This window comes from Cavenderia fasciculata, assembly GCF_000203815.1.
Source record: "Cavenderia fasciculata unplaced genomic scaffold Scf_ET2XIPL01CNAVH-3, whole genome shotgun sequence".
Classification (NCBI taxonomy): domain Eukaryota; phylum Evosea; class Eumycetozoa; order Acytosteliales; family Cavenderiaceae; genus Cavenderia; species Cavenderia fasciculata.
Window position 1 is genome coordinate 612,494 of NW_004457723.1, and position 21,590 is coordinate 634,083.

The 21,590-nt window shown below is 31.1% G+C and overlaps 7 protein-coding genes and 1 non-coding gene across 8 annotated transcripts in view; 4 read left to right on the plus strand and 4 right to left on the minus strand.

Annotated features, from left to right (window-relative positions):
* DFA_07086 (uncharacterized protein) overlaps positions 1 to 651 on the plus strand; it is a gene marked incomplete at both ends in the record, with an annotated part of 5,688 nt that extends 5,037 nt beyond the window's left edge. The window contains one exon of the mRNA XM_004366900.1: positions 53 to 651. Within this exon, the coding sequence (XP_004366957.1) occupies positions 53 to 651 (599 nt within the window). The remainder of the gene's footprint in view (positions 1 to 52) is intronic.
* Positions 652 to 707: 56 nt separating this feature from the next.
* Positions 708 to 2,915, plus strand: DFA_07088 (uncharacterized protein; the record flags this gene model as incomplete). Its single annotated transcript, XM_004366901.1, has 8 exons — positions 708 to 723; positions 756 to 799; positions 877 to 972; positions 1,066 to 1,149; positions 1,212 to 1,628; positions 1,726 to 1,989; positions 2,060 to 2,393; positions 2,845 to 2,915. The coding sequence occupies 8 exons, from the start codon at positions 708 to 710 to the stop codon at positions 2,913 to 2,915; spliced, it is 1,326 nt and encodes a 441-aa protein (XP_004366958.1).
* A 152-nt stretch (positions 2,916 to 3,067) lies between these two features.
* On the plus strand, positions 3,068 to 3,140 carry DFA_07089. The gene has a single exon. It is a non-coding gene; the product is annotated as a tRNA-Ile (tRNA).
* A 45-nt stretch (positions 3,141 to 3,185) lies between these two features.
* DFA_07090 (uncharacterized protein) lies at positions 3,186 to 5,320 on the minus strand (the record flags this gene model as incomplete). Its single annotated transcript, XM_004366902.1, has 5 exons — positions 3,186 to 3,195; positions 3,218 to 3,271; positions 3,958 to 4,022; positions 4,269 to 5,111; positions 5,183 to 5,320. The coding sequence occupies 5 exons, from the start codon at positions 5,318 to 5,320 to the stop codon at positions 3,186 to 3,188; spliced, it is 1,110 nt and encodes a 369-aa protein (XP_004366959.1).
* Positions 5,321 to 6,046: 726 nt separating this feature from the next.
* On the plus strand, positions 6,047 to 7,531 carry DFA_07091 (uncharacterized protein; the record flags this gene model as incomplete). The annotated part of the gene is made up of 1 exon (XM_004366903.1): positions 6,047 to 7,531. The coding sequence occupies one exon, from the start codon at positions 6,047 to 6,049 to the stop codon at positions 7,529 to 7,531; it is 1,485 nt and encodes a 494-aa protein (XP_004366960.1).
* Positions 7,532 to 7,717: 186 nt separating this feature from the next.
* On the minus strand, positions 7,718 to 13,636 carry gflD (RasGEF domain-containing protein; the record flags this gene model as incomplete). Its single annotated transcript, XM_004366904.1, has 6 exons — positions 7,718 to 7,769; positions 7,913 to 9,237; positions 9,321 to 11,045; positions 11,111 to 11,206; positions 11,282 to 11,488; positions 12,413 to 13,636. 6 exons carry the CDS (start codon positions 13,634 to 13,636, stop codon positions 7,718 to 7,720), a joined length of 4,629 nt encoding a protein of 1,542 aa, XP_004366961.1.
* A 578-nt stretch (positions 13,637 to 14,214) lies between these two features.
* DFA_07093 (uncharacterized protein) lies at positions 14,215 to 15,504 on the minus strand (the record flags this gene model as incomplete). The annotated part of the gene is made up of 1 exon (XM_004366905.1): positions 14,215 to 15,504. One exon carries the CDS (start codon positions 15,502 to 15,504, stop codon positions 14,215 to 14,217), a length of 1,290 nt encoding a protein of 429 aa, XP_004366962.1.
* A 647-nt stretch (positions 15,505 to 16,151) lies between these two features.
* DFA_07094 (uncharacterized protein) lies at positions 16,152 to 21,491 on the minus strand (the record flags this gene model as incomplete). The annotated part of the gene is made up of 6 exons (XM_004366906.1): positions 16,152 to 16,415; positions 16,476 to 16,619; positions 16,705 to 18,954; positions 19,046 to 20,811; positions 20,891 to 20,956; positions 21,041 to 21,491. The coding sequence occupies 6 exons, from the start codon at positions 21,489 to 21,491 to the stop codon at positions 16,152 to 16,154; spliced, it is 4,941 nt and encodes a 1,646-aa protein (XP_004366963.1).
* Between the last annotated feature and the right edge of the window lie 99 nt (positions 21,492 to 21,590).

Below are 21,590 nucleotides of genomic sequence, written 5' to 3' on the forward strand. Positions count from 1 at the left end.
TTTAAAAGTGTGATACAGTCAGAGTATATCAAAAGATTGATATTCAATCAAGTCGAGTTGATATCAAAACAATTGGCCAGTCATGTAAAAGAAAAGGGACTAACCTCATTTGATCAAGGTATAATCAATACATCGTTAAAGGGAAAAGATATTGCAAAGTTGCCTAGATTTGAAATGATTTCAAGATTTGCAATGCCATGGAACTTTATCAAACATTATCTTTCATCATCATCATCACAAAATGTTGATGGTGCCCATGTTGATGATGACTCGACAATCAAAGCAAGATTATTTGCAATCTCTCGCTACTGCGCACACCAAAACGCAACATTGGATACACTTGAACATCTTGTTGAATGGACTCCTGCATTTAATCCTCAACCACAACATCAAAAAGATGATCATGATGATTGTTACAGACACGTTCGAAAACCATATCGACCAGGAGTAAGGAACTGTGGAGGACCTTCTTTTAAGTATGAATTTGCATCTAATATTGCATCGGTTGGAAATGTTGATATTCTCAGATACCTTGTCACCAGATATCCCAATATCAATCTTGCAGGTGCAAAAGATAATGCTGCCAAATTTGGATATCTCTCGATTATGAAACTATTGGAACCATTTAAAACACCATCGAGCCCGCCGTAGTGGAGGAGAATACACTGAAAATGCAGTTGGAGATGCAGCAGGGAATGGGAGTTTTGATGTTATCAAATACCTGTTTGACAATGGATACACATCACTATTTTCAGACCATACTCTTTGTCGTGCAAATGGACATTTCGATATTTTCAAGGTAAATACCAAAACAAAACAAAATAAAACAACCAACAAACAACTAATTATTATTATTATTATTCACAATTATAATAGTATCTTGTAGAGAATCTAACCGATAAAAGCTATCTTAAAAATACCTATGGATATTTAGAAGGTGCAATCAGTAGTGGTAATTTAGATTTTGTAAAGGTATGATTGTCTATATATATATATTTATACAACGTTGATAATTATCATCCCAACTAATGAACGATCAATACCAATTAATTATCACATACACAGTATGTTTATGAAAATGTGACCAAAGATCCACGCTATTCAGGAATTGATAAAGCTGCAGGCAAAGGATCCATTGAAATTATTAAAGTATGAATTATTATTATTATTATTGTTAGATCATATTTACATTAACACATATTTATATATAGTTTCTTCATGATAATCAAGTCGGTAAATCTAATCAATGGAAAGGGGCTATGTCCCGTGCTGTAATGAATGGGCATTTATCAATGGTTGAGTGGCTTCATCATAATAGAACTGAAACAGGCACAACTAATGAAATGGACTATGCTTGCCGAAATGGTCACATTTCCATAGTTGAATGGTTACATTTTAATAGAACTGAAGGATGTACAACCAGAGCTATGGATTATGCCAAAACTTTAGAGATAGTTCAGTTTCTTCACATCAACAGAACTGAAGGTGCAACAACCAATGCCATTGACAATGCGTCGTCGACAGGAAATTTGGATATTATAAAATATCTTTACGCAAATAGAACTGAGGGTTGTACCACCAAAGCATGGGGAAATGCTATAGCGAACAATCATATCGATATTGTAAAGGTAAAATATAATTAAATATTATCCTACTGTCTTGTCTATAGATAATATTAATTAATTATTTGTTTTCTTTACTTTATATATTTCTATCACGTTTTAGTTTTTGTATGAAAACAAGATTGGACAATGGACAGAAGAGGTAATGAATCAAGCAATTGAAAATAATTGTTCGATAGAGATGATATTATTCATTGATGATCAATTAAAAGTTGGATGTACATCACCGACATCTGTTGAAACTGCTGCAAAAAATGGAAGATTAGATATCATTCAATATCTTCAACAACATCACAATACATCATTTATTTGGACATTTAAAATAATGGATAATGCTGTTGAATATGGACACATTGATATTGTAAAGGTATTATTTATTCAAAAAATATTTTATAATTTTATATATATTTAATATTTATTTATTTACTCTTTTTTAGTTTTTACATGACAATAGAAGTGAAGGATGCGGAGGATGTGCTCTATCCTCTGCAGCAGGAAAAGGTAATTTAGAAATGGTCGAGTTTCTTTACAAGAATATTGTCAACCAATCAAATGATAAAGTGAACCCTTACACACGTATTTCAAGCGTACCTGTTATGAAATACCTTTTGGAAAACAATATAATTGATATGAAAAGTGCCCAAAAAAATTGTAGGGATGATGATTGCGAAATTCAGGCACTCATTAAGAAATATGAAGCCACTGCCAATGAGCAACCTATCAAAAAGATCAAAAAAGATCCAGCCTATTTTGATGACCAAATGCTTTATCGTCTCTTTCCCAGAAAGTAATAATAATAATAATAATATATTCTAACAAAGCTGTGACTATGAATTAAAAAAAAAGGTTAGATTTAATAAATGTTACTAGAAAGATAAAAACCAAATAATATGTATACGATGAGGATGGTGCACTGAATAGGCATCACTTGTAGAGAAATATTCTTTGGCTCTTTGAATGAATAAGGTTTTGGAGGATTGACCATCACAAGATTAAAGAGTATCTTTTTGTTTATAATTTTATCAAGCATGTTGGATTGTTTTGTGTTGCTTGTTCTAAAAATAAATGGCAATTTTTTTTTATCTCGATAGCATTTTAGGCTATAATGTGTTATAAATTTGTATTTTTATTAATAATATAGGCTGTAATATTGTGTTGGTATAATTATTCAATTTTTTTATTACTGTTTAGTTGAAAATATTATTAATATTATTATTGATAGATGAAGAGAGAGTAGAAGAAGATGAAGGTGTTGAGGAGGATGACGCAAATATGGCACCGATCTTCTTCTAATTTTAGTACCATACTTGCCGTGAAACCTTGCTCGGTCAAAAACGCAAAATTTTTTTTTTTTTAAAGTAACTTCTTTTCCTGTTCTCTCTCATCGCAAAAACTCAAAATTGGGGTCAACCCCGAAAAATATATTTCGCCATCATCAAAAAATTGCTCGTTTAGCTCAGTCGGTAGAGCACGGTGCTAATAACGCCGCGGTCGCAGGTTCGATCCCTGCAATGAGCAATTTTATTGCTGTTATCTATGCTGCCGCTGCCTCCCAGTTTTTTTTCATGATATTCTAATAGTACACAATTCCCTACATTTCTATCCAATTTTCATCGATTTCCACCAAAACCACATCACTAAAACATGGTCTAGAAAAAAAATGATAGGAAAAAACCATGTTGGCACAAGGCAGCCCAAAGGCACCTGGTTTGATCTTTTTTTTGCTGCCGCTGCCTCTGATCCCAATTTTTTCATGATATTCTAATAGTACACACAATTCCCTACATTTCTATCCAATTTTCATCGTGTGGTTTTGGTGGAAATATCGTCTAGAAAAAGACCATCCCGGTACAAGGTTTTTTTGCATGTGGTTGCCACTTATCCAAATTTGTTTTTTTTGGAATCACACCATCTATAGATTTTGTTTGTTTCCTTTCTACTCGAGTGCACCGATAATGAAACACAATAGTTAATCAACCCCATCACATGATAGAGGCGACTACAGATCTAGAGAAGATTGATCATGCAGTACATTGCCTTTCAAATGAACATGTTTGTACTGCACCGAGTTGCACGTACTTGTACTATCTATAGTTCTTCCTCACTTGATCATCAATTAATTAAAGCATAAATTAATTACCAATTAATAGTATTTTTGTTTATTTCAATGGACCAAAAGAGGACCAAATAATAGTAGTTAAAAGTAACATTTGTAGCCTACAACTGTTAACAACAAATAATAATAATTATAATAATAAGAAAAAAATTGGCCTTTCCAAGGTTTTCTCAAATGTCTTTTTTTTGTTATCTCTGCATTCCTCACATCGAGATCTACATTTCTATCCAAGTTTCATTGATTTCTATCAAATTCTGATCATCAAAACATACCAAATATTGATACTTTAAAAAAAAAAATGGGTTTTTTTTTATACTGCAATCTTTTAGCCCTTTCCCTTACAAGGTTTTCTCAAATGTCTTTTTTTTTTGTCTCTGCCGTATTTTCCTCTCTGCTACCAACCTTTTTATTCAGGTTTCATTGATGTGTATTACATATAAAAAATTATTATTTTTGTTCCACATTCTGTCACCATCAGTGTATTAATGTTTAAATTACTTTTACAGTACAATCTATTCTCATTTATTTACAGTAATTTTCTTTTCATCGACTCTTGATTTTGGGATTCTAAAAGAAGGACAAATCCAATTTCCACAACTGCACTGACTACCAGACCAACTAAAAGAACCCAACTTTTCTCCACATTTTGGGTTATCGCAAAGAATCTTTCCATCGTTTCCGCCAATGGCAATATTACCACTTATCCAATCCGTCTCTGCCAAAAAGTATGAAGTACAACTAGAATGTTGAGCTTGGTCAACCTGTTGTTCTTGTTGTTCTGCAGAGTCTGGATCAGCAGCTTGTAAAGGATTGAGGGTAATATCTCTTCTACCCCATTTAAAGCTGCTCTGACCACTTCCCACATCATGTTGTTCCAAATCAATATCATTAAATAAAATCTTTCCACACTTGCGACAACAATATTTTAATGATGCTATTTTTTGTTCAATTATTTCTTCTTCTTGAATAATTGTAGTTGTTGTTGTTGTGACTTGTTCAGTTTCGGTTCTAGTTTCTGTAATTGAACTAATAGTTTCAATGACTTCAGTTGTAGTGGTAGTAGTAGAAGCACCATCTTTAATTCTTTTCAACTCTATTTCATATTCTGCAAGTTGTTTGACAAATCCATCGTTGGGGTCAATGATATCTCTTGCTTCTTTTAGAATTTCATATGCATCTTGATAAGTGATACCCAATTTCTTCATCATATAGGCAATGCAAACAGTGGCAGAACGAGACATGCCAGCAAAACAATGAACCAAAACAGCACCTTCTCTTCTACCTTCCTCTATAAAGGTAAATGTATCTTCAAAGTGTTTCTTTATATCAACTGTATATGAATCATAAATATCTACAACTTTACATTTATACATCTAAATAGAAAATAAAAGGTTTAGTTGTGAATGAAGGAAAAGAGAGTACTCTTTTTGTTTTATAGACATACTTTTGGCCATTTAGGTTTATAATCATTCATTACAGATAAAACATGTGTTATTTGATGGTCATCTAATATATCTCTTTTGATTGATGCCAATGATGATATATAAAAGCCAGGAAATATTCTATTTACATCTTCTGTCATGATTGAAAACTATTATTAAATAACTATTATTATTATTATTATTATTATTATTACTATTTTGAGCTAGAGTGATACAAGGTTGGTTTGATAACTTTTCACTATGGTGATCAAATAAAAAAAGATAGAGAATGAAACGAGAAAGAGGTCATGTTTTGTTTTTTTTTAACGTTTGTCGATGGAAATAGAGTATAAGTTTATTGGTGGTTTCTTTGAATTTATTTCACCAACCGTATAAAGATGATCACACATAATTTATTCTTCATAGTGTAAAATGGTGGGTTAGTAGTAGTAGTGAAAGAAGATCACATATGTTCTATGACAAAAAGAATGAATAGATTCATTTAAATAGAAGAAAAGAAAAAAGGTACTACTCTTTATAAAAAGGATAGATGTAATAATAGTAGAAAAGAAACATAGGTATAGTAGTTTTTTTTGTTGTACAAATAAGGTATTTTATAAATTCAAAAATCATTTTGGGTTTGGTTTGAATCCCGAAAGAGTCATCGGTCGGTGGTTGAAAGGTCAGCCTTCTTCCCTTCTTTTGTGGAACTTGCTAATCCCAATTTAGTCGAAAACAAAAACAAAATTAATTTAATTTAAATCATCTTACTCTCTCTCTCTCTCTTTTAGTTGTTGTTCCAATAAGCCCCCAATCTTTTTTGTATAATAGACGAGCGATAGAAAGAAGGAGAGAGATAGAGATAATAGTATCAAAACTTTTAAAAGATGACAACAACTACAACTACAATGACAACTAGAACAAATAATTTTAAACCTGTGGTTGTAAACTTGGCACAAGAGAATTCTTGTTTGGTAGTACAATCTTCATCTTCATCTTCATCATCTTCTACTTTTACTTTAAATATATTTGATTTACCAGATGAAATCATTTTATATATATTTTCAACAAAAAGACAAGAAGAAATGGATGAATCTTTAAATGTTGGTGAATTAAATAACGATAATGATGACCAACAACAATCATTAATAATATCAGTTTCAAGTATAATACAATTTTCAAGTACATGTAAATGCTTTTATACATTATTTCAAGATGAAAGGTTTTGGATGAAATTATATAAAAATAGATTTCAATTCAATTCAACTATTGATATGGATAATTTATGTTTAAACTTAAATCAACCAAATAATAATAATAATAATAGTGATAATCAAAATGTAATTTGGAAAAATAGATTTAAAAATAGAACAGATCCATGGGATATGACCAAAGTAATGACAAGAAAGGAAATTGTTGGATCACATCAATTGGGAGTGACAGCACTGACAGTGGATGATACATTTCTTTATAGTGGTTCACATGATACTAGTATTAAATTGTATGATATGGGTAGACTGGAACCAATTCATACACTTACTGGTCACGCCTATACAATTTGGGCATTAAAATCAAATGGATCAAATCGATTATATAGTGGTTCAAATGATCAAACCATTAGAGTTTGGAATTTAAAATTATTAAAAGATAATATAACCGATTTAATACAAGAAAATGAAATTGAAAAGGAAAAAGAGAAATATTTAGATGAAACTTTGACAACTCCACCATTTTCTTCATCCAATTCAACATCACCAATAATAATATCAAAACCATCACCATATTGTAAAAAAGTAATAGAAACCAATACAAAAGTATTTTCAATTGAATTAAAAGATAGAGCATTATTTTATTCAAATGGAGAATCGATTAGTGTATTGAATAATAAAACGTTTGATAGGATGGCCGAGTTGAATGGACATTTGGGTGGAGTCAATACAATGACAGTTCATGGTCACCATTTATTGACTGGTTCAAATGACAAGACTGTTAGAGTATGGGACACAAATACAATGCAATGTGTTACAACAAGAGAAGATCCAATGGCTAGAATACTGTCACTGGCAATAGTAGATCAAAACACTTTGGCAACTGGTTCCAACCTTTATCATATTCGTCTATGGGATCTTCGTAGTAGAGAAGTGATGAACACCATTGCAAATGCACATAAATGGGAGGTTTGGCAATTACACATGTGTGGTGATGTTTTATTTAGTGGATCATTTGATCATACCATTAAAACTTGGGATTTACGTAACCTAGTACAAACCAAATCTCTAACTGGTCATCGTAGTTATATACACGCTCTCACAAGTAGTTCATTTCATTTATTTAGTGGTTCTGCTGATAAATCAATTAAAGTTTGGAATTAAAATAAATATAGAATTTTATTTGGTTCAATGAAAATATTTTGATAAATCTAACTCATTGATTGTGATAATATTTGACGTTTAGGTTGTTGTTGAAGAGGAGGTTGTTTTGGTTCATAGAGCAGTGATTTTTCATACAACTCATCGTCGTTGTGTATTTGTCGTTGCATTAATTTTTGTTGAAATATTTCATGTTGTCGCATTGGATATGGTACCTTTCTCCATACCTTCCAAGTTTTTACTACATTATTTATCTGTCTCATCTTTTCAAAATTAATAAATATATATGATGATAGTTCCAATGGACTTGAAACATTATTTTCCTTCTTATTATTATTGCTGTCGTTACTTAATAAAGTTGGTTGAGAATCTGATACAACAAACATATCTTTAGTGTAGAGACCAAGGTATGGGAGTACAGGTGATTTACTTTGGGATAATAATTCACGATAACGTTTGTGATTAGATTCGGTTGAAAAGATTTGTTGAAGTAATTGGTATTGAGCCATTGCCTTTTTCGATACCTTTTCCCATGTCAAGTTGATACGACGAATGGCATAATGTCCCAACCCGGTACTAATGGCATAGGAAGCATGGAAATTCTTGAGATTAAGCAGTGAATGACCAATATCTATAAACTTTTCAATGACCAATGCACGATGACTGGCACTTGAACTACAAAGGATTTCTGATCCAACCCATGAACTCCATCGATTAAATAGTTTGACAATTGCTTGGAAATTGGGACTTGATTCTGGCTTTGTAAATCTTTGCTTTAAAAATTCACTCACAGGTAATTGTTTAAATGCCCTTTCATCCAACAATGTCATTTGAATGGCCACCTCTGTACTATCCAAATCAATTAAATTAAATTTCTTATTATCACTCAATGTACTTCTTGTTGCTGCTAATATAAAATTATTATTATTAGAAGAAGAAGAAGAAGAAGAAGTATTAGAATTTGGAGGGACTGATAAATTATTTGGTTGAACTGAAGATGATGAAGAAGAAGTGATAGTCATTCGTCTAAGTGGTCTTTTTAAAATTGAAACTGGAGTATTATTTGGTTGATTTGAACTATAAAGGTTTGGTGAAAGATTTGGTTGTTGAGCTGAGGATAAATTGGGAGAAGAGGTAAATGGAGAAGGTGATAATGGAGAAGATGAAGATGAAGTTGGTGATAATGGTGGAGTGGTTGCCATTGTCGTATTATTACTATTGCTATTAATGGTCAATGAAATTTCACCAGAATTATTTAAACTATTTGAATTACTATTTGGATTTGAATCTAATAGATATTTTGTAAAATCATCCAAATAGATGAGTTGTTTACTTTCTTCGTAGGAACTTTTACCAATAAATTCATTTGTAAATAATTGAATTTGTTTGGCAGTTTCTGAACCTTCCTCTGTCAACCAATACAATGGTTTAGATTCTACCAATGATTTGATGAGCAACAATATTCTTTCTCGTCGACGCGCAGCAAATAATCCACTATCCAAACCAATACCTTGATAGATACGTGTCAATTTGGATATATAATTGATTGTTGAAATAAAATAATCACAATGTGTAAGATTAAATGTTTCCAACAATGATTCATCCTTGTAATAGATATCTGTCAATTTTAATATCAATTTTTCTATAGTCACAATCTTTAATACTTGTTTTCCTTTTTTAATTATATATTGTATACCATTTTCTTCATCCTAAAAAAATAAAATAAATATAAAATTAAATAAATTAGATTAGTTTATAAATATTATTTTTCTATTTCTCTATTTCTTCTTACAAATAAAATATTTAAATGATTTTGAAAAATAAAATTAAATAAATCAATTGATTTTGATTTATCAATATCATTTGTAGTTTGTAATAATAATGGACCAAATATTTGACTCATTTTTAAATAAAATGATTTTTCCATTTCCAACAATTGTTTTCCATTCACAATTGTTTCTTGTTGTTGTAAAGATTTCTCTTTAACTTTAATTAAATGTTGAATAAATACAGAAAAGGTTGTCCAATGAATTTGAGATTGAGAAAATAATAGTGAACGTATACATGATGATTTGTAATCAATATCTTCCACTTCGCAGACAGTCGATGTTAATAATTCCTCACTTGGAAGAATAGATGATGGTAATTGTTTGAAAAAATGAACCAATAATTGAACAACTGTCAAGACTTGAATATTATCCATTGATCTATATGCATCTTCTTTACCTGGTGTCGTTGATTTGACAAGTGTTTCCAATTCTTCTGTCGATTCATTTAAATTTTCATTTAAATAAATATTATAAAGTTCTATAGTTTCAGATTCCTCCTCTAATTGTTCATCAAAATATTCAATGATTTTAGTAATGAATAATGGACATGGTGAATCATCAGATAGACGAGTTTCTTCAATGGGAACACCAAAGATGGCTTCGTTACGATATTGATGAACTGTTTCATTGGTAGAATGGGATCTAGATATCAACATCTTGTTGATACGATCCAATGATTCTTTGTTTTTTACAGTTGTAATCTTTACTCGTGTCATTAATTGACTTAATAATGTACCTGATCTTTCTCTTCCAGTTGGGGTTGGTGGTGGTGATGAAACTAGTGGTGGACTAGAAACCAAATTAATTGGTTGATCGAGCTCGGATGTAATATTTTCCAAACTTTTAGAAAGTTGATTTCTTGTAGATGAAGGAGTTGGTGGTGGTGATACTGGTGCTGGATGAATTGATGGTAATGGTGGTGGTGCCAGAATTGGTAAAAGTGGTGGTGGTGGTGTTTTACTTTCAAAGGTATCAAAAGTATCATTAGTATCTTCATGTCCAATTTCCTCATTTGCACCATCCAACTGATTTACAATTGTCGTCGTCGATTCTTTTTCTTGTTCATGTTCTTTTTCCTTTTCATCTTCTTCAATGATAAGAGGAGGAGAAATCTTTTCTGGTGATAATAGGTAATCTTCTTTTTGTTGTTTTCTTTTTGATAGTCTAAGAGTACCTCCAATAAGATTTGCAAGTGGAAGAGGATAACTTGGTAATGATCCACTTCTTGTTCTACCATTTGATTCAATAGTTTGTGGTTTCTTTGATACAGATATTGAAGTAAATCTAATTCTACCAGAAGAAGAATTGGATCCACCACCATTATTATTATTATTATTATTATTTCGATGATCCAAAAGATGTGAAAGGTTGATACTCAATTTCTTTGATTTTCTTCTTCTCTTTATAGTCTTTAATTCTTCTTCTTCCTCTTCATCATTGGTATCAAAATTTTCAGACTCTGATTCTGATTGTTCTTGATCTTGTTCAAGATCTTCATCTTCATCTTCATCTTCTTCATCATCATCATCATCTTCATTACAAGTATCATCTTCCTTTACTGTTGATAATATTCTAATTGGTTGAATATTTAATTTTGATTTCCTATTCAATTGTTGTTTACATGTATTAAATTGTTTTATCAATGACGTATATGCATTTTCTGTATTTTCAAACATTCCAAATACATACTAAATAAATAATTAAATATTAATACAACTATTCATAAATATGATTTCTTTTTTGATCTACAAACTTTTTTCATTGCCAAAGTAGTAATTTCAATTGAACTACCAATAATTATACTTGAAACTTTTTTAATACTTTTAATATCTGTAAATAATGATAATTTCTTCAAAATTTTAAAAAAATATTAATTAATTCTTCTTTTCATTTTCTTTTTTCTTTTTTCTTTTTTTTAACATACTTTAATTTCACTATTAAAAATCAAACTATAGAAACAAAAATAAGAAGTGGTAATATAGATTTTACCAGCTTTTGAAACTTTTCTTCGATAGGCACATGGATGTTCAGAAATGGCCCTTTCACTAGTTGGCAAATTAAAAATATTGATAATATCTGCCTCTTTTCCCATTGCTGATGATATTGAATGTGGTGAAAGGATTTCTTTTGTCTAAAATGAAATAAATATTTAAAAAGTTAATTATATAATTTTTATCACTCCTCAATCGATAGAGTTTTAAATTTCAATAGACAACAACAACAACGATAAATATTAATGTTTATATAAATACCACTTTGGTCTAATATTAGGGTTTGGAGTGGATTAACCAATTGGATGGTTTAAAAAAACATAAAAAGGGAAGGACTGAAGATCAAATAAAGTGAATTTCCAATTATGTAATATGTTGTTATTGATTAAAATAAAATCCCTTTCGTTCAAATCAAATAACTGTTGTTGTTGTTGTTGTTGGTGTTGTTGTTGATGTTGATGTTGATAATAATAAAAATGTAAAAAAAGGTTTTAAACCATTCGAATCTTTAAAATATATAAAGAGAGAGAGAGAGAGAAGGAGAGAGAAGGGAATCCATTAAAATAATGGCATTATTTTATACCACGTTCCGTCGTTACATTCTCCCAACCCATCATCATGATCAAAAGTTAAAACAACCAAGTTGCCAAGTTGATTTTTGATATGATCTTTGTTTGATATATACTGTTTTGGAACTGGATCGGTTCGTTTTCAATATCGTTGTTGTGTTGTGTTGTTGTTGTTGCAGGAGAGGTGATGGAAGCAGTTTATATCACACCAACACCAACACACAAGCCGGCGTGGTCATTTGTGTGTTTTAAAAAAAATGTAGTAGTAGTGTCGGTGATTCAATTGTGATTGTAATCAAAATTTTGAAGAAAAAAGTGAAATTCACCTCTTGTGTGTGTGTTGTGTTAAGATTGGTGGATTGTAGCAATTCTGGCATTGATGGTTTGTTTGTTTTTTGTTTATCTATCCTGTCTATAGAAAATCATTCATATGATATATCATGACTGACAATCAGTGTAGTGTAAAAAACAACAACAAAGTGATTGTATACATACCATTAATTTAGTAGGTGATAAAGGCGATGAACTAGTCATGATTGGTGTAGTTGGAGTTGAGGAGGATGATGTGGTAGTAGTGGTTGGATGAATAAAATCTTTAAATTTGGAAATGATAGTTTGTTTCCTAGCTCCGCGTGGTGATGTCGGATTGCTGCTGTTCCCAACTCCTCCTCCAATTGAATTGGATCTAATTCTAGTTGAACATTCTATAACTACCATATCTTCTTGTTCGTTTGCCATCATATTATTATTTTGATTATTTTGATTATTATTATTATTTACAATATCTTCTTTTTTGTTTTCTTCACATCTATTTGATTTATCAAATTCAATTCCAGAATCTGGATCACTACTACTACTATTGTTATTTATATTATTATTGTTTTTATGGTTATGATCTATTTTATTCAAAATAAAAGATGGCGCAGTATTATTATTATTATTATTATTATTACTATTATTAATGTTTTTGTTGTAATTAAAAGGCAAATGCTGGGGTGGTGAAAATGCAACACTATGAAGATGGTGGTGGAGGTTGCTGGGTGTAGCATTTTGCACAATGTTTATAGTAGTGCTACGAGTGGTGGTGGTAGTGGTAGAGGTATTTGTGGTAGAGGTGTTATTATGATTATTTAATACAAAAGTAGGAGGTGGTAGTGGTCTCTTGGAATTGATCAAGGAAGCCGCCCTTATTCTTGGCACACCTAATTTCCATCCATTCCCACCACCGTCACGTCCATATTGTTCGATTACTGCGTTATTAATTGTTGTTGTTGTTGTTGATGTAACTGATGAAGATGATGATATAGATGGTACACCACCGACAATGCTATCATCGTTACTAAATCTAATGCTATTGTTGTTTGGAAGAGATGAAGAGTATTGCTGCATAAGAGTTAAAGAAGAGGTTGGGGTTGAAGCAGCAGATGAGTCTCCTCCATTTATGGTTGTTGAAAGTAAAGGAGATGGTGGTTGTAACATTGTCATTTTTCTGTACATGTATATCGATTTGTTGTTTTGAGAGTATGTTTTAGGTTGTTGTTGTTGCTGTTTTAATGCATCAGATAATAAAGATTTATTATTATTACTATTACCTCTATTATGATTAATTATAATTGGGCTACTACTGCTACTACTACTATTATTAACATCAGGATTGATATTATTACTATCATCACCATTGTTATTATTATTATTATTACTATTATTGATGGGTTCCATTGTTGTTGTTTAACTTAATCTTCCTCTATGTATTTCATTGATAATATCGGGATAGGAGAAGAAGATAACGACGTCGTTTTCTAATAATGACTTGGTGGTTTGGTTTGGGGGTTGCACAAGTAACCAAGTAGAGATAGATAGACTTTAGAATAGATAGACAATAGATATATATTTCCCTCTCTTATCTCTTTCTCTCTCTCTCTCTCTCTAGATATCTATCTATCTATCTATCTAATTTTTGTATGTTTTGGAATAAATGACACTAATCTAATCTTGATCTTGTTGTGCCATTAGAATAAAAATCTAAAAAGTTTTAAAACTTTATTTTTTTCTCCTTCTCCGATGTGTCTCCTCGCGGAATGGTTATCCATTTTTAGAACAAGTTTTAGTATTATATAAAATTGAATCAATTTTGTTTATTTGATTGTTTGAGAAATAATGTACAAATTGGATGATAATTATTTTTGATATTGTTGTTGATATTTTATCAAGTCGATTTTTTGATAAATTTAAAAAGATTGTTGTTAATATTGGCCTCTATTATTATTATTATTATTATTTGTTTGTTTGTTGTGTTTTTAAGATTGATTTGAAGAGTTTGTTGGTTTTTGAGCCAAAACTATGATTCTAGGACCATCGGATATTGAACCTTGATATAAATCTTGAATACAATATTTACTGGTTGAACGAATATTTTGGAATCCACAACTAGCCAACAAGAGTTGTAGTTCTGGTAAGGTGTAGATGGCAAATTGGTGGTTTTCACAGACGTATTGTCCGTCGCCATACCCATTACCAATTTCATCTGGGTCCATGGGAGAGTCTACACTGAAAAAGAGGTCTTGGAGACGCCAAATGGAATTGTGGAAATCGACTTCAATATTACTGATACGTTTGACGGGGATGCCATTGACGAGTACCTTTTGTTCGGTTTGGTTTCGGAGTTGAGAGAGACCAACGAGAAAGTTGGAAACGTCCAATAGAACGACACCACCGGGTTGAAGCGATATCCAGATACGACGCAGTGCTTCGAGCTTGTCCTCGAGACGCAACAGGTATTGGAATGGACCGTGGACACTAACACACATTTTGTACTTGTTCTTGACAGACACGTCCATGAATCCACCGTGGATAGCTGTCACCTTGTCAGATGTGTTCATGGCATGGTCCGAGGCAAACGTCCAATAGTCGAGATCTGGCTCCATGGCATCAACATGCTTGAACACCTTGCGACGATCCCATTCTCCAAACATTCTACCCAATCCACATCCAATGTCGAGCAGTGTAATGTCAGATGTCAGACCGTAGAGCTGAGCAGCTCCCTCTACAAAGTTGGCAATCGTGGTAACCTCGTGATGACGTTGGATAAAACAATAGTATAAAAGATCACGTTTCTTCCACGACGTACTCTCATCGCCATCACTCACATCAATGTATTTTGATATGTATTGTGATCGTACAGGTTGTGGTGGTGACGATGGTTGTTGTTGTTGTGGTGGTTGTTGATATTGAATATTATTATTATTGTAACCTTGGTGACTATTACTTGGTGATGATGATCTTGATGTAGTAGTAGTTGTAGAAGTAGAGGTTGACCCAATACTCTTATTTTTTTTCTTATTATTATTGGTTGCTGCTGACAATAAAGGGAATTCCTCTTCAAATGTCATTTTAGTGGAGTTGCTACCAGCACTGGGAGTTGAGGTTGTTGTAGTTGTTGACAAAGTTTGTTTCATTTTTGTTGTCTGCTGCTGCTGCTGGCCCAAATGTTGTTGAATGATTTTGTTGTTGCTGTAGTGATGATTATCTTTCTTTTGTTGTCTTTGTTGTTTATTTATGTCTTCTAGTATGTGTTCTCTTGGTATCATTATCATGTATCAACTTCAAATTATACATACTGTGTGTAAGGTAATAAATTACTTTAAAAGGGATGGGGAGGAATAGAGGATGGTAAAAGAGATTATTTTGAACAGAGTTGTTTGTTGTTGTTAAAAACTAACAGTAGACTGTGATGTTGTGATAAAAGAAACAAGTTAACTATCTAAAATAATGGAGAGTTCTCTTTCTGTTTCTTGACAGATGTTCTTGTAATTGTTTGATTCTTTTAAAAAAAAACTTTGCAACTGCGATGATGACAAGCCGTTTGCGAATGAATTAAGATATTTCACAAAGGTATGATGATGTAATACAAAGTTAGTTTTAAACTGTTTGGATGTTGGAGAGATTACAATAAAACTATATAGTTAAAGTTATATATGTATGGTTTGTTTGTTTAAGTACTATTTAATGTTTACTATTAAACTAGTTAAAGTTAATGAATGTTTGAGTTGACAAATTTTGAGCAAAGCAAAGCAAAAACCCAAACCCCCACCTTTGCAGATGCGAAAATTGCAAGAATGGGAAATATGAGTTTTGATTGATGAAAATTGGCGCATGAGTCATTATGATTCCAATACAACCCTTTGGTTTAAAAGTTGGCAATTGCTTTTATTTTTGGTCTAAACATAATTACAGTTTAGAATAAATCAAGAGATTGAAAAGTATTGGTTGATTTCATTTGAATCCAAGATTTATAAAGCGATTGTAAAAGCGATGGAGAGAGGGATAATTGTTGGTTGACCATGGTAGTTGGTTCTTTTCTTTGGTTTAGGTAAATTGATTTATAATCATTGTTGAATATAATTGATGATTTGTCAATATCAACAATCTTTACCAATCCATTTGATATTTCAATAAAATAAAATACTTGATGAATTCCAGATTTACAATATTTTGGATGCTAAAAAACATTATTAATTAGTATATTAATTGTTTTTTTAATATTATTTTTGTTACATACAGAAAGAAAAGAAGAAATACAATGTTCAGAACAAAGTAAAGCTCCACAACTTAGACACTTTTGATTTTTAATTTTTGCACATCCCAAACATATATAATCCTTTAATGATTTTGAATTTAATGGTATACTCTTTTTAACAAAATCCTAAAATAAATAAAAAAATAAATAAAATATTAATATACATATATTTCCTATTTCTATTTCCATTTCTTTTCTTTCTATTTCTTACAAAATAAATATTATGTAATTTAATAAATTTTGGAATATGATTAATAGATGAAGGAAGAAAGAAAGTAAAGTTTGGTTTTTTTAAAAAGTTTAAAGAGAATGCATGATTGAGGATGGTATCAAATGTTTTTGGATCGAGGATTGATTTGGATGATTTGATATTTGGAATGTTGGTAATATTTGATACGATGAAATCATAGTTTTGGAATTCGGTTTGGGTAAATTGGTTACTAGAGTCATTGGTGTTTTTCATTTGACTGGTGAGATAGTTGTAGAGAAAGATTTTTCGAATCACTGGGAATGTGTATTCAAATAGTCTTGGGTTATTGTCGAGATCGTTGTATACTGATTTAATACGAGAGTATAATTGGCCTGGGTTGTTTGGATCATAGTGTCTTTTGGTTTGTGGTAACTCTGTGCACAGCGATTCCAAGACGATGAAATTAAATAGATAGTATTGGAGAGATGTGACCATTGCTTGGTCAGGTGTCATTCGACGGAGATAAACCAAATAAGTACATAAAAAGATAGGGTCAATGTGGAAAAAGAACGCTGGAGGGATGGGAATAGAGTCTTCGGGAAAGGGTGGTACTTCGCAGATCATGATAGTTCGAAACAGTGATCTTAGAGTAGCCAACTCATTCTTGAATTCCAAGTCTGTGAGAGGGTAGTATCCAGAGGGATCCAATGCCAATTGTTCGGGTGTGGCACAGTATTTGATCTTTCGTGTCTTCATTTCAAAGACATCATAGTTGTTAAAGACCATTCCCCAGAGGTGTCTTTCAAAGACACTGTTGTTTTGGAGGTCGTGTGGATCGAGTTGAAATGATAAAAAGAATTGAGAAACTTCTTCAATGTTGAGAGATGGTACATTCTTGGGGATGAGAATATTGGATGAACTAGAGCATAGCGGGCAACTGTAACTATAGTCCAATTCACGTGTACTTGAAAGGATACATGATCGATGTGTAACATGTCTACAAGAAATAATGTAACTTGGCAATTCGTAACAACTAACAAAAAACTTGACCAACGATGGAAATTGTTCCAACATACTCTTGCTAATCATTTGTTTGTTGTATAGTATATTTGCCATGACATCTTCATCATCATCATCTTCATTATCTTGATCTTCTCGATACTGTTCATTTTGTAGATTATTCAATATTGAAACCAAATTTGATTTCTCTATTAATCTTTTTTTAATCTTTTTGATTGATGATAGTTTTTGATTTCTTGCCAATGAACAATGTGTTACATTTGCCATCATATAAAGTGGTTGAGTATTTGTTTTATCTCTACATATTATACAACATGATGAAGTATCAAAATTATCCATATCATCATCGTTATTATTATTATTATTATCTGTTGTTTCTTCATTTTCATCATCATTTTCTTTATCTATTATTTCTTGTTGTTTTAAAAAAAGATTTTGTTTTTCTTTCATTTGTTTCATAATTTCATCTCTTTTTTGTTGTAATAATTTCTTTCTAGATTCTTTTTCCTTTTCATCTTCTTGTGAACCATCATCTTGAAGATTAATACCATTTGATTTAATATATCGATCCAAATCCTCTGAATAGTTTGATAGACTTGTAAAGATATGAACCAAAAGTGGATTACGATCTTGATTTTTAGTTTTCCAAAATACAATCAGAGTATCCAACAATGATTGTTTTTGAACTGTTTTATCTTGGTATTCAATGGTTTCGAGTCGAATAAAATGGATTGGTGGTTCTTGACGTGTTTGTTGATTGTTGAGTATAAGAATAAATAGATAGAAAATATCACCAAGTGCAATAAGTGACGACGATGATACTCTTGATAGGATGGAATGAAGTGAGAGGTCTAAAGAGGAGGATGTAATATTTACAAATTCGGGTGTAATCATTTTGAGCAATACAAAATGCAATAAGTTGAAAAAAGAGTGGTTTTCTAGTAACGAGGTGACACTTTTAATATGTGTCGACGATGACGAGTCAAGGAGGAGTTGTGATTTTGGTGGTAGCCATGGATAGGATTCGGGAATACCTTTTGATTTTTGGTATTCAAATAGTCTGGTTCTCGATCGTTCGAGTAATGTTATACGGTAGAAATATTCAAAGTGCCAATAATATGGATCATATTGATCCCACAATTCTGGTTTTAAATTCATCTCCAAATCATTTACATTCACTACAACTTGTTCTATTAATCTCTTTTTTCTTTCCAAATCTATATTTTTAAATATAAATTTAAAATTTATAATCTAAAAACAAAAAAAATAAATAAATAAATAAGTAATTAAGTAAATAATATTTTTGATTTGTATATTTGTTTTTCTATTTCTATTTTTTTACCTCGGTATAATAAAAAAAACCAGTTGAAGCAATTTGAATTAAATGATATTTTAAATCTTGATCGGTTGGAGTGAGGGTAGCATGATCTTGAATGACATTGATAATAAATTCCAAAAGTGATTTTAGATTATCTGGACTCGTATTACTTTGAAGGAATGGTTTATGAAGAATGGTTTCCAAAAAGAATTGTGGACTAGTTGCACCCAACATGATTCTAGTAGTGAAAAAGTCCAACATCATAGACTTTGATGTATAGTATTTGATGGATCGATCAGGGTCTGTTGGAGATCCAATAATATGAGCTTCATCAATCATACGAGGTCGACTACTATGAGCATAATAGAATATTCTAAATGATGAAATATCACAAAGTGTCATATTTACAAATCCATCCTGTACTACTTTTGATTCTATTGATATTTGTTTCATATAATAATCAATTACCTCTTGTCTTATATTATTATTATTTTGATTATTATTATTATTATTATTTTGATTATTTGGATTATTATTTTCTGGTAATTGTAATATAATAGTAGCAATGATTCTAGAAAGTGGGAAAATATATCTTGCACCAATATCATTATCTGTATCACACCATTCTGGATATTTAACAGTTTTAAATAATCCAAATGATCTATCTATAATATATTTTGCCAATGCTACTATTGATTCTAAATGTTGATTATTTTGTTCACTTTCTTGAACTAGAGTTTTAAATATTCTATTAAATGTATTGATTAGATAAACTTCAATTTGAACCAATTCTTTTAATTCCTTTAGAATATTGTCATAGTGTTGAGAAGGAGTGACAAATTCATGAGTATATGCAGCCAATTGTAATAGTTTGTCTATAATGTGACGATTCGACGCAACATAGAGTGCACATTCCTTGAATTTAACCGATTTGACCAATAGTATGGTTTCAAATCTACACGTCTTTGGTTGTTGTTTGTCACGAACATAGGTTTGTTGGAATTGTTGTAGATTGTAAAGAGTAGAATCGACAATGGCTTCATAGAGATTGGGTTGTGCAGCTCCAGTTGCAAATGGAATGATCATTGACGATGGATGATGACAAAACATTTGAAAGTGAAAGGCAGACTCTGAGAATACCTTTTTCTCTTGTGGTTGCATCAGCTGTGTCAAGTTGCCAAGATAGAGTTGATAGAATATCTTGGCAAACAACTTGTGATGATAACAAAGTGAAGAGAATAAAAAAAATGATGTTGATGCACAACTTGGATGTGACTGAAATAATGTCTCCAAAGGTGTACTAACCACTTTTACTTTTTTCTTTCCTTTTTTAATTGATGATGAAGAAGAAGATGAAGAAGAAGAAGAGTTGTCTTTTAATTGTTGATGTTCTTGATTGTCAAGTTTAAAAGTTTCAAGTGTAAATTCTTGAGCTATGATTTGAGCAAATAAAGGTGATCGCATTGTACATTTCCCAAGAAATGTAATAATATCTACAATTTCAAGTTCATTTAATTTGTATCGTTTTTGATTCGACCCCAAATCTGTCAACCGTTGTATGATTGCAGATAGAAATGTTGTGAATGCTTCAACCAAATGTTCAGGTATTGCATCTACATAATGTTGTTTGTATTGATAGTTGTCGGCATGTCTATGATCCGAACAGAACCCACTTGATTTTAATGCATCAGGATTTCCACAATCACATAAACATGATCCACCAGGTGTATAAGCCAATGAATATTCATGTTTATCAATTACATGATTTCCTTTTAAAAAACATTCTACACCTAGAAAAATAAAAGTACAAAAGAAAAGTTAACAAAAAAAAAATGATTGACAATAATAATAATATATATTGTTACTTACAAATATTTGTTCTTTCTTTACTTTTTGAACATGTTAAACATATAAAGTAATATCTTCCTGATAAATCTATAAAAAAAAGAAAGAAAATGATTAATAATTGTCCAACCATTTATAATGTACAGTTGTTTGTTTCTATTCATCTTCTCTTACAATTTGAACATTTAATAGATGGTGTTGATGGAAAATGATGAGATATAAACTCTTCAATGGATAGATTCTTTTCTTTAAAGTAATGTTTAAAGAGTGAATCAAGATTGGTTGTATTTAATGTCATTGATTTCAAAGAAGCCTCTAAATCTGTCATTGGTAGTACTCTAAACTTTTTCATTTTTGTATTCTTTCTTTTCTCTATAAACCATGGTATTGATTCTTCATCTTCATCATCATCATCACTATTTATATCAATATCTTCATCATCTTGACTTGATGAAGATAAGTGTTGTTGTTGATCATCTTCTACCTTGTCTGATTCTTTTCTCTTTTTATCTGTTGTGTTTGTAGTAGTTGTTGTTGTAGTCGTTGTCGTTGTTGATGTAGTAGAAGTGTTATTATTATTATTATTATTGTTATTGTTTGAGGAAGTAGTTGATGAAGATCTCATTGATGACTTTCGTTTCCCTTTTGAAAGTTCTCCTTCTTCCTCCATCAATCTCTACTTCTACCTATACTACTATACGTGAATCGATATAGTATAGTATTA